The sequence below is a fragment of the Erinaceus europaeus genome, chromosome 16, assembly GCF_950295315.1.
Source record: "Erinaceus europaeus chromosome 16, mEriEur2.1, whole genome shotgun sequence".
Classification (NCBI taxonomy): Eukaryota; Metazoa; Chordata; class Mammalia; order Eulipotyphla; family Erinaceidae; genus Erinaceus; species Erinaceus europaeus.
Genome location: NC_080177.1, coordinates 56,359,290 through 56,371,342, shown reverse-complemented (window position 1 = coordinate 56,371,342; position 12,053 = coordinate 56,359,290). Strand labels below are relative to the sequence as shown.

The 12,053-nt window shown below is 42.4% G+C and overlaps 1 protein-coding gene across 1 annotated transcript in view; it reads right to left on the bottom strand.

Moving 5' to 3' along the window:
* The window catches only part of RYR3 (ryanodine receptor 3), a 691,732-nt gene that overhangs the window by 327,290 nt on the left and 352,389 nt on the right, over positions 1–12,053 (bottom strand). Inside the window, exons 12-14 of the mRNA XM_060175180.1 lie at positions 11,506–11,627; positions 4,199–4,367; positions 1,518–1,653 (exon numbers count right to left, since the gene is read on the bottom strand). Coding sequence (XP_060031163.1) covers positions 1,518–1,653; positions 4,199–4,367; positions 11,506–11,627 — 427 coding nt within the window. The remainder of the gene's footprint in view (positions 1–1,517; positions 1,654–4,198; positions 4,368–11,505; positions 11,628–12,053) is intronic.

The window sequence follows — 12,053 nt, the reverse complement described above, 5'->3', positions numbered from 1 at the left end:
GGTCTAGGCTGCAACTATAGTTTCACCACTTATTAATACAGAGTATGTGGTTTTCCATCAAGAAAGTGTGAATAACAGTAGTGACTTTGTCTCAACATGTTGCCCTGAGGATTAAGAATGGAGATGTCCCACTCCATTCTTAATACATTATTGATACATTGTGCTAATAAATAACAGCTATTACTACTGTAGTTACAAGTATTATTGACTCATATCACTCATATCATATCAAAGTATTAAAGTTGGAAGACACAGGGACCAGGTCGTGGTATACCCAGTTGAGTGCACGTTATAATGGGCAAGGACCTGCAGAGGGGGAAGCTTCATGAATGCTAAAGCAGTGCAGCAAGTGTCTCTTTGGTAAAGATCCAACATGGGCTTCCCCTCTGGCCTGTTCAACTTTCCATGGTCTTCCTACAATGAGAGTATGTGCTACTGAGCAAATTCACCTCACCACCAGGGGATCACCTTCTTGCACAGGCTAGAAATGTCTTCTTCTGCTTCCTCAGGGCTCAGGATGGTGGTGTAGGCCTAGGGGGTGTCATCAGTTCCAGCAGGAGCATTCAAATAGTGGGTGTAGTGAGGGCTTAAGCCAGGTTGTTGGAATGTCCCTAGGCCCTGCCTTTCTCTTTCCATCAAAATGAAATGAGGGACAGTATCCCAATTAACTAGCCAAGGGGCTGGATAAGGAGAGCATTTAATAGATAAACCATCTTACAAACTCATGTGCTATTTATTGCAGAAATCTAGAACTCAAAGGCCCTATGAACATGTTCTTTTCCTGTTATTTATTATTTTTTGTCATTGCTAGGGTTCCACCCTTCTGCCTGTTTCAGACAGAGAGACAGAGGAGGTACCACAGTACAGCAGCTTCTTCTAGTGCAATAGGGGCTAGATGTCTTGTGTATTTAATTTAATTACTTTATTTTTATTCACACCACAGTTATTGCTGGGCCTTGGTGCCTGCACAATAAATCCACCACTCCTAGGGGCTGTTTCTTTTATCCTGATAGGACAGAGAAAACTTGAAAGGGGTGTGGGAAATGGAGAGGGAGAGAAGAGAGACACCTGAAGTGCTCCGTCACTGCCTCCCACTGCAGGTGGGGACTGGGAGCTTGAACGTCTTCGCGTACGGTACTGTGTGCCCTCAGCCAGGTGGATCACTCCCTACCCTGCCCCCTCCAGGTGTCCTGTTCATTTCAAACATTAGGAATCAAGATTCAGAGAATGTGCCAAGTATTTTATGGGGGTAGGGGTTGAGGGGGCTGACAAGATTATTCTCCATCTGCTTTCACTGATGGTTGACTTCCTGTATCAAGTGTGGAAAGACAGCACAGTAAAGTACCAGTCAACAATATGAATGGCTATGTTAAACATCAAACAGCTCACAGAAGGCCTCCAGGGAATAAAGCTTTAGTTTCTAAGAGAGCTCCATTTTAGGGAATGGGAACCCCGTCTAGCCCATCTTTAGATCTCTTTCCCAGGTCAAGATGGCTCTGCGTCTGGAAAGTACTCACCCAGCAATTTATACAGGAGGCTCAGGACTTCTTTCCAGGCCATGCCACTCTCTTCCCTAGCAAGTCCTGCAAAGTGTGCCACGCTGTTGTAAATGTTCAAGCGGTCGATGCAATTTAACACGAGGGCCAGCATTCCCTGTGGAGGAGATTGGGGGCACAAGTAAAGCTCCCGAGGAAAGTGGGGTCCCTTCTGATACTCCCCTCCCAAATTATTCCCCTTTTATCTTATTTATGTAATTTTTTATTGCCTGCAGGCTTATTGCTGAGGCTCTCTGCTGGCGCTATGAATCCACTGCTCCCGGTGGCCATACTTTCATTTTGTTGGATAGGACAGAGAGAAATTGAGAGATGAGTGGGAGGTAGAAGAGAGAAAGAGAAAGACAGACACCTGCAGACCTGTTTCACCACTCATGAAGTGTCTTCCCTGCAGGTGGGAAGCTGGGGGCTCAAACCCAGATCCTTGCACTTGGCACTGTGTGTGCTTAACCAGGTAAACTACTGCCTGCCCCCTAACCCCCATCAGTCCCTTTTAAGGGCAAAGAGGCTAATATGCAAGCAGGCTTTCAGTGGTGCCGGTCTGGGTTTTCACTTTTTTCTCTAACAACAAAATACACGTTTTTGTGTCTCAGAGACCTAAAGAGCTTCCATTTGGGGAGTGAGTCAGCAGTGTCCTCTGATGGGTTTGCTCCCACCCCCAGGTGTGTAACTCAATCCAAAGACACACAGAGGAAGGAGCAGCATGTGAATAAATCTTAGAAATGCCTGCTCTGTGCTGGGGTGAAATAGTTCTGACTCACTCAGAAACAGCTCTGGCTAGCCTATCTATTTTCCCCTCAAATCACAAACACATTTTCAAAATTCCTAATCCCAGGTAGCTGTACAAGACAACCATGCTGGCTTCCCTTCCCCAGTCCCCACTGGTAAAAAACAAATAAACAAACAACAAAAGGTGGGGCCTGGAGCAAGACCAGTGAAGGATTTAAGTTACTTTTCCTTCAGTTTAATGGTACTATGCCTCCAATCAAAACAGCTGTGCCATGTTGTTTTTAATAACTAGGACAGAGATGATAAAATGGGCTTCAGCACACTCTCGGGCACACTGAATATTTTCTGAGCCAAAGTTTGCTTCTTATGTCAGAAGACTGAGCAGGGAAGACTCTACATTCCAAGCATCAATTTTAAAAACGTTCAAATTACAAGTCTTGCCCCAGGAGAGGGACACAGGAGTAGGACCAAGATTTGTTTGCTAGTGCCAAATATTCATGTCCAAGTTCAGAGATGGGAGTGGGATTTGTCTAAGGTAATATAGAACCAGGGGCAGAGCCAAGAGGAGGGCCAAGGTTCCATGAGTCAAAGCTAGTGTTTTCCCCAAATCCAGGCTCCATTCTCAAAGGTGCTTAAATTCTGTATAAGAACTAATATAATATGTATCTTTATTCCTTCTTTAAATTTTTATTTATTTACTTATTCCCTCTTGTTGCCCTTGTTGTAATTATTGATATCATTGTTGTTGGATAGGACAGAGAAAAATGGGAGAGAGGAAAGGAAAACAGGGGGGGGGTGAGAAAGATAGACACCTACAGACCTGCTTCACTGCCTGTGAAGCGACTCCCTTGCAGGTGGCTCCAACCAGCATCCTTGTACCAGTCCTTGCACTTTGTGGCACCTGCCCCCTTCTGCTGGTCCCTGAGCTTTGCACCCTCCCCTTTTTAAATAAAAGATCTATTTCCAAGTCTTATCAATGGGAGAGTCACAGTATCATGCCAGTACATATAACGCCAAGGATTGAACTTGGTACCTCATACTTGCACATCTAATACTTTATCCATTACATCACGTCCCAGGAAGCTCATCTGTATCTCTCAAACCAGCTTCCCAGAATTTCTCATGTGGTGGAAACAGGGCATTTTGCATTTGCATCCAAACAGATTTCTGAACTAATGTTGACATCTTCTAAGATCTGAGAATTGCATCCAACACTACTATGCTTGGATGGCTGATATGTACTGAAAATGAATTTTGAAGGCACTTGGCACCTAGACTTTAAAATACAATCTGACTGGAATGAGTCTGTGTGCCTTGTACAATTTCTGTACAGGACGTTGTACAATGCTGACAGGACCAGGGGTGCCTGACAAGGAAGGTTAGCTCCCAATTAATCCTTTTCTTCTGTGCTTCCTTTCTCTCTTGTTCTCTGGTTCATTCCTAAAAACATGCACACATAAAGACAAAGCTAAATCATAGCCACAGGGATTATTTTTACTCTGAACACAAAGAGAATTGCAATTGTAGAGAAAAAAAATTTGTGTGTGCCTCTAGGTTTATTGCTGGGTCTCAGTGCCTACACTATGAATCCATTGCTCCTGGAGACTATTTTTGCCCTTTCTGTTGCCCTTGTTATTTTTCATTGTTATTATTATTATTATTATTGATGGTTTTGGATAGGACAGAGAGAAATCAAGACTGGAAGGGGAAGACAGAGAGGGGAAGACAGAGAGGAGGAGAGAAAGACAGACACCTGCAGACTTGCTTCACTGCTGTGTAGCGGACCGCCCCCCCCCCTGCAGGTGGGGAGCCAGGGGCTTGAACTTGGATCCTTACATTGGTTCTTGTGCTTTGCTCCATGTGTGCTTAACTTGCGCTACTACCTGGCCCCAACCATTTTTTTTTTTTTAACTCACCTCTTCCTTGAAAAGATTCTGTCTGTTTTTGAGTGAACGGAGCTTGTTCTGCTTGTCTTCGTGTCGCATCTCCTCCTCTGGGGGCTGGAAATAGGCAATCAAGTCCTGGAGGGTCTGTAGAACTTCTTCTATGGGCAGGGCCATGGGGGCAGTTGTGCGATTGTTCCCACTAGAAACCACAAGATGGACAAGGTTCAGGACTCGGCCTCCAAAGGAGTCCCTGCCTGCTGGGCATTTCCTAGGTTCTACTTGCTCCTCCCTGCCCACAGGAACAGGTTCCTGGTCAGCTGCCCTGCAATTGGTCATGACAAAAGTCTGCCCACCAACATAGCAACAGAAGTCGCCATGCACATTCAAGCTCAGTGCCATTTCATTACTAAAGGGAAACATATCGTGACTGTCACAGAGTGTGTGACAGTCCTCTTTAAAATCAAACCACTTTTAGTCAATGCTGATAATCCACAGTTCTTTTGTAATGACACATCTTAAGAGAGGCTAGACTAGGTGAAAGAGCCATCACTGGTTACCTCCCTCCATATGTATATATTTTTTTCTTTTTGGCCAACAGAGTTTCACTGGAGCTTATGCCTACATAATTCCACCACTCAGAATGGTCTCGTTCTCTCTCTCTCTCTTTCTCTCTCTCTCTTTCTCTCAATGCCTCCCTTCTATCCTTTTTGCATGTGTCCTGTGAAAGACAGAGGGAAAGACAGAGAGATGAAGTGGAGAGATATCACAGCACTGCTTTACTGCCCCTGATGCTTCCACGTTGCATGGTGCTCCCTCCAGGTGCATTAGCCTAGGCCATCATGCATAGTAAAATGTGCACTCTAATGGGTGAGCTATCTCCAGATGCCATCCCACAAATACTGTTTTCTTCTTTCTCTTTTCATGTGTCCTTCCTTCTGTGTCTCACCACGCTTCTCAGTTTCCCCCTGCAGGCATATATCCACTTCCTACCCCTTTTGTTGTCTTAGTGTTATCCCAGCTCCAATGTTTATTTTCCCACCATCTCTCTCATCTTGCACTTGTGTATCTGTCATAATTTTCTTAAAAACAACAACAACAAAATCTTGTAATTAAGTCTTTTCTACTAAGGGAGACCCCAAACCTTCCTAGATGACAAAATGAGACTTCATTTTTCCAGTCTCTAGGAAGATTCACTTGCAAGTCTTTTGAAGGGAAATAAGCAGAGAGGAAGACGAATAAACATCAACCTAGCATTGCATTGTTGGCCAACTGGCAGATCAAAAGTTGACCTTTTGATACAGCACACTTACTGAGCCTCTGGCTTTAAAACTGGGTCATGCTTGTGGGCAGTAGTGAAAATGGATATAGTTATAAAAGCTCACATTCTATTTTGCACCCTTGAAGAGGAAACCAAATGGACCCAAATAGACAAGGCAATGGCTCAATTCAAACTTAAATATAATTTGTGGCTGTGGAAAAGAGGGGAATTTATTATTCTTCTGGTATGAGAGCAAACCGGTTTAGCCGCTCTGGAAGACTATGGAGAATAATAAAAAAAGGTGCTACCTTATGATTCAGCAATACCAATCTTAGGTATTTACTTAAAGTAGACACGGACATTTAACCAAAGGGATATTGACATCTCTACAGTCATAACTGGATTATCCACCATAGAAGAAGACTGGAAGCAGTCTAAATGTCTATTGACAGATGACTGGTTAAAGATGTTTTAGAATATATACTCCATGGAATAGAATACTATCCTGCATTTAAAAAGGTGATATTAAACAATAATCAGTAATCAAAAAGTAGGAATAGAGCAGATGAGATTAGGGGTCTTAGGGTGGAGAGGAGCTAGGAAGTTTATTTTGGGTATATTTCTAGAGGCCCATGACTATTGTAATTTTTGCTTGAGTTTGATAGTTAACATGGAGGTGGGCCAAAAATATTGTCTGGGAATATGTTGTAATAGTTGAAAACAGGACTAGAAAGCTGGATTAGGGCAGAGAGTAGCTCCAAAACATGAAGAAAATATATAAGTACAACTAACAGTTTGCCCCATCAATCTAATCTAGGACCCATATATACTCATGCTTAGCATAGAAGCCTGTGTAACCTGTGAGTCCGTCAGTAGCAATAGGTGTAGGTGTGACTTAGAAAGGAAGAGAAGGCAGGACCACAGGGGGGAAAAAAGGGCATGTAACCAGTACCACCTCAATGTTTCACTTCAGATTTTGTCCAGCGACACCAGGCGTGGAAATATCAACCCTTCAGCTACGGCACTCTGGTGAAACTGTTCCTAGCTCATAGGACTCCTCAATCCCATATAGGGTGGTTCACCTCCTAACAAAGCCACAGAACTTAGATATAGACCAGGGCCCATGAGACAGAATATATGTGCTCATGTACTCATAAGTTAGGGGAAGATACACCTTAAACCAAAAGTGTGCAAAAGTTTACAATGACCAAAACCAGCAAGCAAGTAGAAAGACCTTAAAAAAAAGACACCATAAAATGATAATTATCTATCTTTCCCATATTTGGGAGCTACTCTCTGCCCTGATCCAGCTTTGTAGTCCTATTTCCAACTCTGACACCATCTCCCTAGACAATACCTTTGGTCCACCTGCATGTTAGCTGTTGTGTTCAGGCAAAAATTAGTGAAGTCATGGAACCCCTGGAATATACCTAAAATAGACCTACTAGCTTTTTCTAAAATGGAGATCCCAAAACTCACCTGCTATATTCTTGCCTTTAGTTTCCTGATTATTAAACATTTTTTTCTGCTTTATATCTTAATGCTTTTTGAGCCACCAAATTGCAGATGCTACAATGATGCCAACCTGACTTCCCTGGACAGAGGACCTCACCAGTGTGCCCTGGACCTCACCTTTCCAGAGTCCTGCCCCACTAGAGAAAGATAGTGACAGGCTGGGAGTATGGATTGACCTGCCAAGGTCCATGGTCAGCGGAGAAGCAATTCCAGAAGCCAGACCTTCCATTTTCTGCATCCCACAATGATCCTGCGTCCATACTCCCAGAGGGTTAAAGAATACAGGAAAGCTTTCAAGGGAGGGGAGGGGATGAGGAACTATGGTAGTGGGAATTGTACCCCTCTTATCCTGTGGTCTTGTCAATATTTTTAGTTTAATAAATTAATAAAATTTATTTTAATAAATTAATAAAAAATAAAGTTCAGGGAAAAAAACAGCTTGGTTAACTACACACCATTTGGCTAAATGATTCATGTGTCTCCAGAACTGTGCTTTCACTTTCTGGAATAAAGTTTATTAATACCTTAAAATAAAAGGCAAATAGACATATAGTTATAGAAATGATAGGCAATTCATATCTGTGACCTCAGGAGAACTACTATGGTTTCCAATGGGAGGAATGAGGATACAGAACTCTGATGGTGGGAGTGGCATTGAACTATACCTGTTATGTTATAAATTTGAAAATCAATATTAAATCACTCATTTAAAAAAAAAGTGACACACCTTTGGGACAGAGTAGGCAGAACTGAAGGTGATTATGCTTAGTGAAATAAGTAACAAGGTGAAAAACAACTATTGGATGGTTTCACTCATATGTGTAATTTAGAGAACTGGAGTATGGGACCCTAAAAAACAAAACAAACAAACAAAAAAAACCAACCTAAAACAAACTGTCTCTAAGACCTTGTGAGAACTATTGTGGAGGATGAGGGCACAGAACTTTGGTGGTAGGTGTGGTGTGGAGCCATACCCTGTAACCTACTACAAATCACACAGACCAGACACACACACACACACCTAAATGCAACTGGTGCCAATCTTATCCCAGTATCTTTTATTCCACTGCTCCCATGTATTCTCAGATCTTTGCCAAGAAACAAGGAATGAGTCACCCACTAACAATGTGAATAAACTTGAACACATGCTAAGTGAAGGGAACCAGTTATAGATGTCATCTATTGTATGAATCCATTTCTATGAAATGCCCAGAATAGGCACACTTGTGGAAAGTGAGTTAAGGAAAAGTGAGTATAGGGAAAAAGTAGAGACAACAAGTAGTGCCTCATTCCTTTTTATGAGCATGTTATATTCCATTGTGTGGGTCTAACAAATTTTATGTATTTGTTCATCAGTGGATACATGTTTATGTGGCTTTTACCATTAGCCTATTATAAATAGTGATAACTTAGACACTTATGCATGAAGTTTTGTGTGCTTATCTTCCATATTTCCTGGGCAGATACTGAGGAGTGTGATTTATGAGTCACATGCAACTATGTTAATATTTTGAGGAATTTTGCAGTGTGGTGTAGTTTTGTGTCTATGCTTTAGCAAAAAGAATGCAGTGGGATGTGATCAATTTATAGGTCATTTCTTTTGAAAAATAGTCCCCCCCCAACTTGCTCTTTCTTTACTTTCTTGTAGGAGCTCAGACATAGTGTTAGTAAGCTATTTAGGAACATGTGAAGGGAGAAAATATACCCTGGACCACTGGTCTCAACTGTCGTGGAATATTAAGACTCACCTGGGAAATTTTACATTAATTTTTGTTTTAACCAGAACACTGGTCAGTTCTGGCTTATGGTGGTAAGTGGGATTAAATCTGATACTTCAGAGCCTCAGGCATAGGGTATCTTTGCATAACCATTATACTATCTACTCCCATCCTCATTTTTTAAAAATTAGCTTTATTTATGTAATAGAGATAGTCAGAAATAGGGAGAGAGACAGAAATACCTGCAACACTGTTTCACAACTTGCAAAGCTTTTCCCCTGCAGGTGGGGATGGGGGCTCTAACCTGGGTCCTTGCACATTGTAACATATGGGCACCACCGCACCAGCCCCACAGGCAGTGGTTTGTAAGTTCTGGTTTTCATTAGCATTAACTGGCGGGTCTTCCAAGACACTGTTTTCTGGAGTATCACCCAGTGTTTAATTAATAGGTTTTGAGTCAAACCCAAGTTTTTTTTGTTTTGTTTTGTTTTTTTACTTTACTGAGGAGTTAATGAATGATTACAGTACAGTTGTTACACAGTGGCACAATTTCTACAAATTGCTGTGAGATGCTGCCATGGTGGTCCCGGGACAATCTTTAAGAACCTATAAGTGGACTCTCCTCTCCTCTCCCCTGTAAACTCCTCTCCCCTGTCAACTAGAAATACCAAAGGAAATCACTTGGGACCACAACAAGACAGGACTAGAACTACTTTGGGAACCCACCAAGTCACTGGTGAGCGTAAACGTGTGGCTCGTGGACAGAGAGGAGCCTAAGGAGAGATTCCTGGGACTAAAGCCAGTATCTACTCCAGAGCTGATGGTAATAGGTCTGGTAGTTTGCCGGTTGACACACAACCTCCAGTCTGTTTTACCAGCAAAAAGACTGCTGAGGGGAGGAGAGGACTCCCCTAAGACTCACTAAATGCAACTGTGAGTCTCCATTGCTACTGCCTCTCAGAGGCTGGAATAGCAGCTGGGAGGCCCTGTGCTGACATTGGAGGGTAGAAAACTGGCCAGGAAACGCAGGAAAAGATCTAAACCCTGGTGGGCTAGAGGTGGGGATGTATAGTGGAAGCCTTTCCACATTGTTCTCCTGATTAATTGGGAGACACGGTGAATAATTGCCGCAGAACCTAGAGTATAAATGGGATTTTTTTGGAAACTCACAGGGCCACATAGTGCTGCCAGCTTAGTTCACAACCATCCAAAAAGATTTGTGTATACTTAATGTTCATAGCAGCACAATTTGTAATAGCCAACACCTGGAATCAACCCAGGTGTCCAACAACAGATGAGTGGCTGAGCAAGTTGTGGTCTATAGACACAATGGAATACTACTCAGCTATTCAAAATAGTTATTTCACCATTTTCAACCCATCTTGGATGGAACTTGAAGAAATCATGTTAAGTGAAGTCAGTCAGAATCAGAAGGATGAATATGGGATGATCTCACTCACAGGCAGAAGTTGAAAAACAAGATCAGAAGAGAAAACCCTAAGCAGAACTTGGACTGGAGCTGGTGTATTGCACCAAAGTAAAAGACTCTGGGGTGGGTTGGGGGGAGGGTTCAGGTTCTGGAATATGATGGCAGAGGACCCAGTGGAGGTTGTACTATTATGTGGAACACTGGGAAATGTTATGCATGTACAAGCTATTGTATTTACTGTCGACTGTAAAACATTAATCCCCCAGTTAAAAAAAAAAAAAACCCTATAAGTGATCTCAGGGCAGGAAAATTGATAACTTGGGCTCCAGTAGCAGGACTATATGTTTCACCTAAAATGCTTGCTTCCTAAACTAGACCTTAAAAAAGGAAATTTACCAGTCAGTGGTTTAGCCTACACATCCATCCTAACACATCTTTTTCCCCCACCTCCAGTGTTATTGCTGGGGCTTGGTGCCTGCACTATGAATCGCTGCTGCTGGAGGCCATTTTTACCCATTTTGTTGCCCTTGCTATTATTATTGTCATTTCTGTTGTTGTTGTTGGATAGGACAGAGAGAAATCAAGAGAGGAGGGGAAGACAGAAAGGGGGAGAGAGAGAGACACCTGCAGAACTGCTTCACGGCCTGTGCAGTGACCCTCCTGCAGGTAGGGAGCCAGGGGCATGAATTGGGTCCTTGAGCTTTGCGCCATGTGCGCCTAACCCACTGCGCTACCACCTGACCCCCACAAATAACTCTAAGGTGTGTTTCAGGAGGAAAAGTAAAGATAGAAAGGCTTTCTCATTTCATGCAAATCTTGGCTTTAGATATGTTATCCTATGAGAGGGATGCTTTAGAAACCTGTACTGTTTGCAAGAGAATTAGCTCTTCCTAACAACTGGTGAGTACAAGCCAAAGAGTTCTATTTTTGACAGCACTGTTTAGGTGGTGAGGATTACGATCCAAGTAAGTAGTTCAGTTCCTTTTCTCACATAAGTCCCAGATATAGTGAAGCAACCCAAGACTTGTAATACAAAGCTACTAATATCCAAACCATAGTGACAATTTTGGATGATATAGGGAATTTTTTTTTAATAGCACAGAGTGGCTTCGTTTTCTTTCTGCCCACCCCATATATTAATAGAAAAAAAGACTTAAAGCTCTCTTCATTTGATTTTCGTTACAAGACCTTATGCATTCATGCTACCAAACTAAACAACCAATGGGGCTTAAATATTTGTCCAGTGGTCGGTCACCTTTCTGAGAAATAAGCTCCAGTCCCAAGATCTACCTGGTAAACCCTTTGTTGGTACTTAACTGTTTCCTAAAAAGCATTCCCTGCATTAAAAATGAGAGGGACAGGTAAAAATGGGTGGCAGCAGAGGACAGAGGTTGAGAAAGGGAAGCAACTCACATACCTGATGAACTGGCTGAATAAGGCTGTTGTATTCCGGATGATACGTGCTGCTTGCGACTCCTCACACTGGCATCTCTGCAGTGTCAGTCCATCATCCATGTGTCCTTCTTGGTGCAGTATAACCTAACCACAGAACAAGGGACACCAGAGCCAGAGGACACATTATTCCACAGCCTGGAAGTCAACATCTCTTGCAATGTTTCCCTCATCTCAGCACCCCCTTGCCTCAACAAAGTTCCCCTGGTCCACTTTGAAAATGTGTTATTAAAGTTATTTTACCCATATGCCCTATTGTAGGAGTATGAGTCATTTCTGAGCCATGATGCTTTTATGAAAATAAAATTTTATGTGCCACCATGGTGCAAGTTACAATAAATTTCCTGGGTCTCGATGGTCAATTTAAAAGGGTGCAAACGTACTTTTACAAGATTTTTCTCTTAAAATGAACACAAAATCTTACCTTTGGATATAGGAAAGTCATTTTCTTTTCAGAGTCCTTTCCTCCAGAGATAAATCGAGGAAGATGATAGGTAAGTCAAAACAAAAATC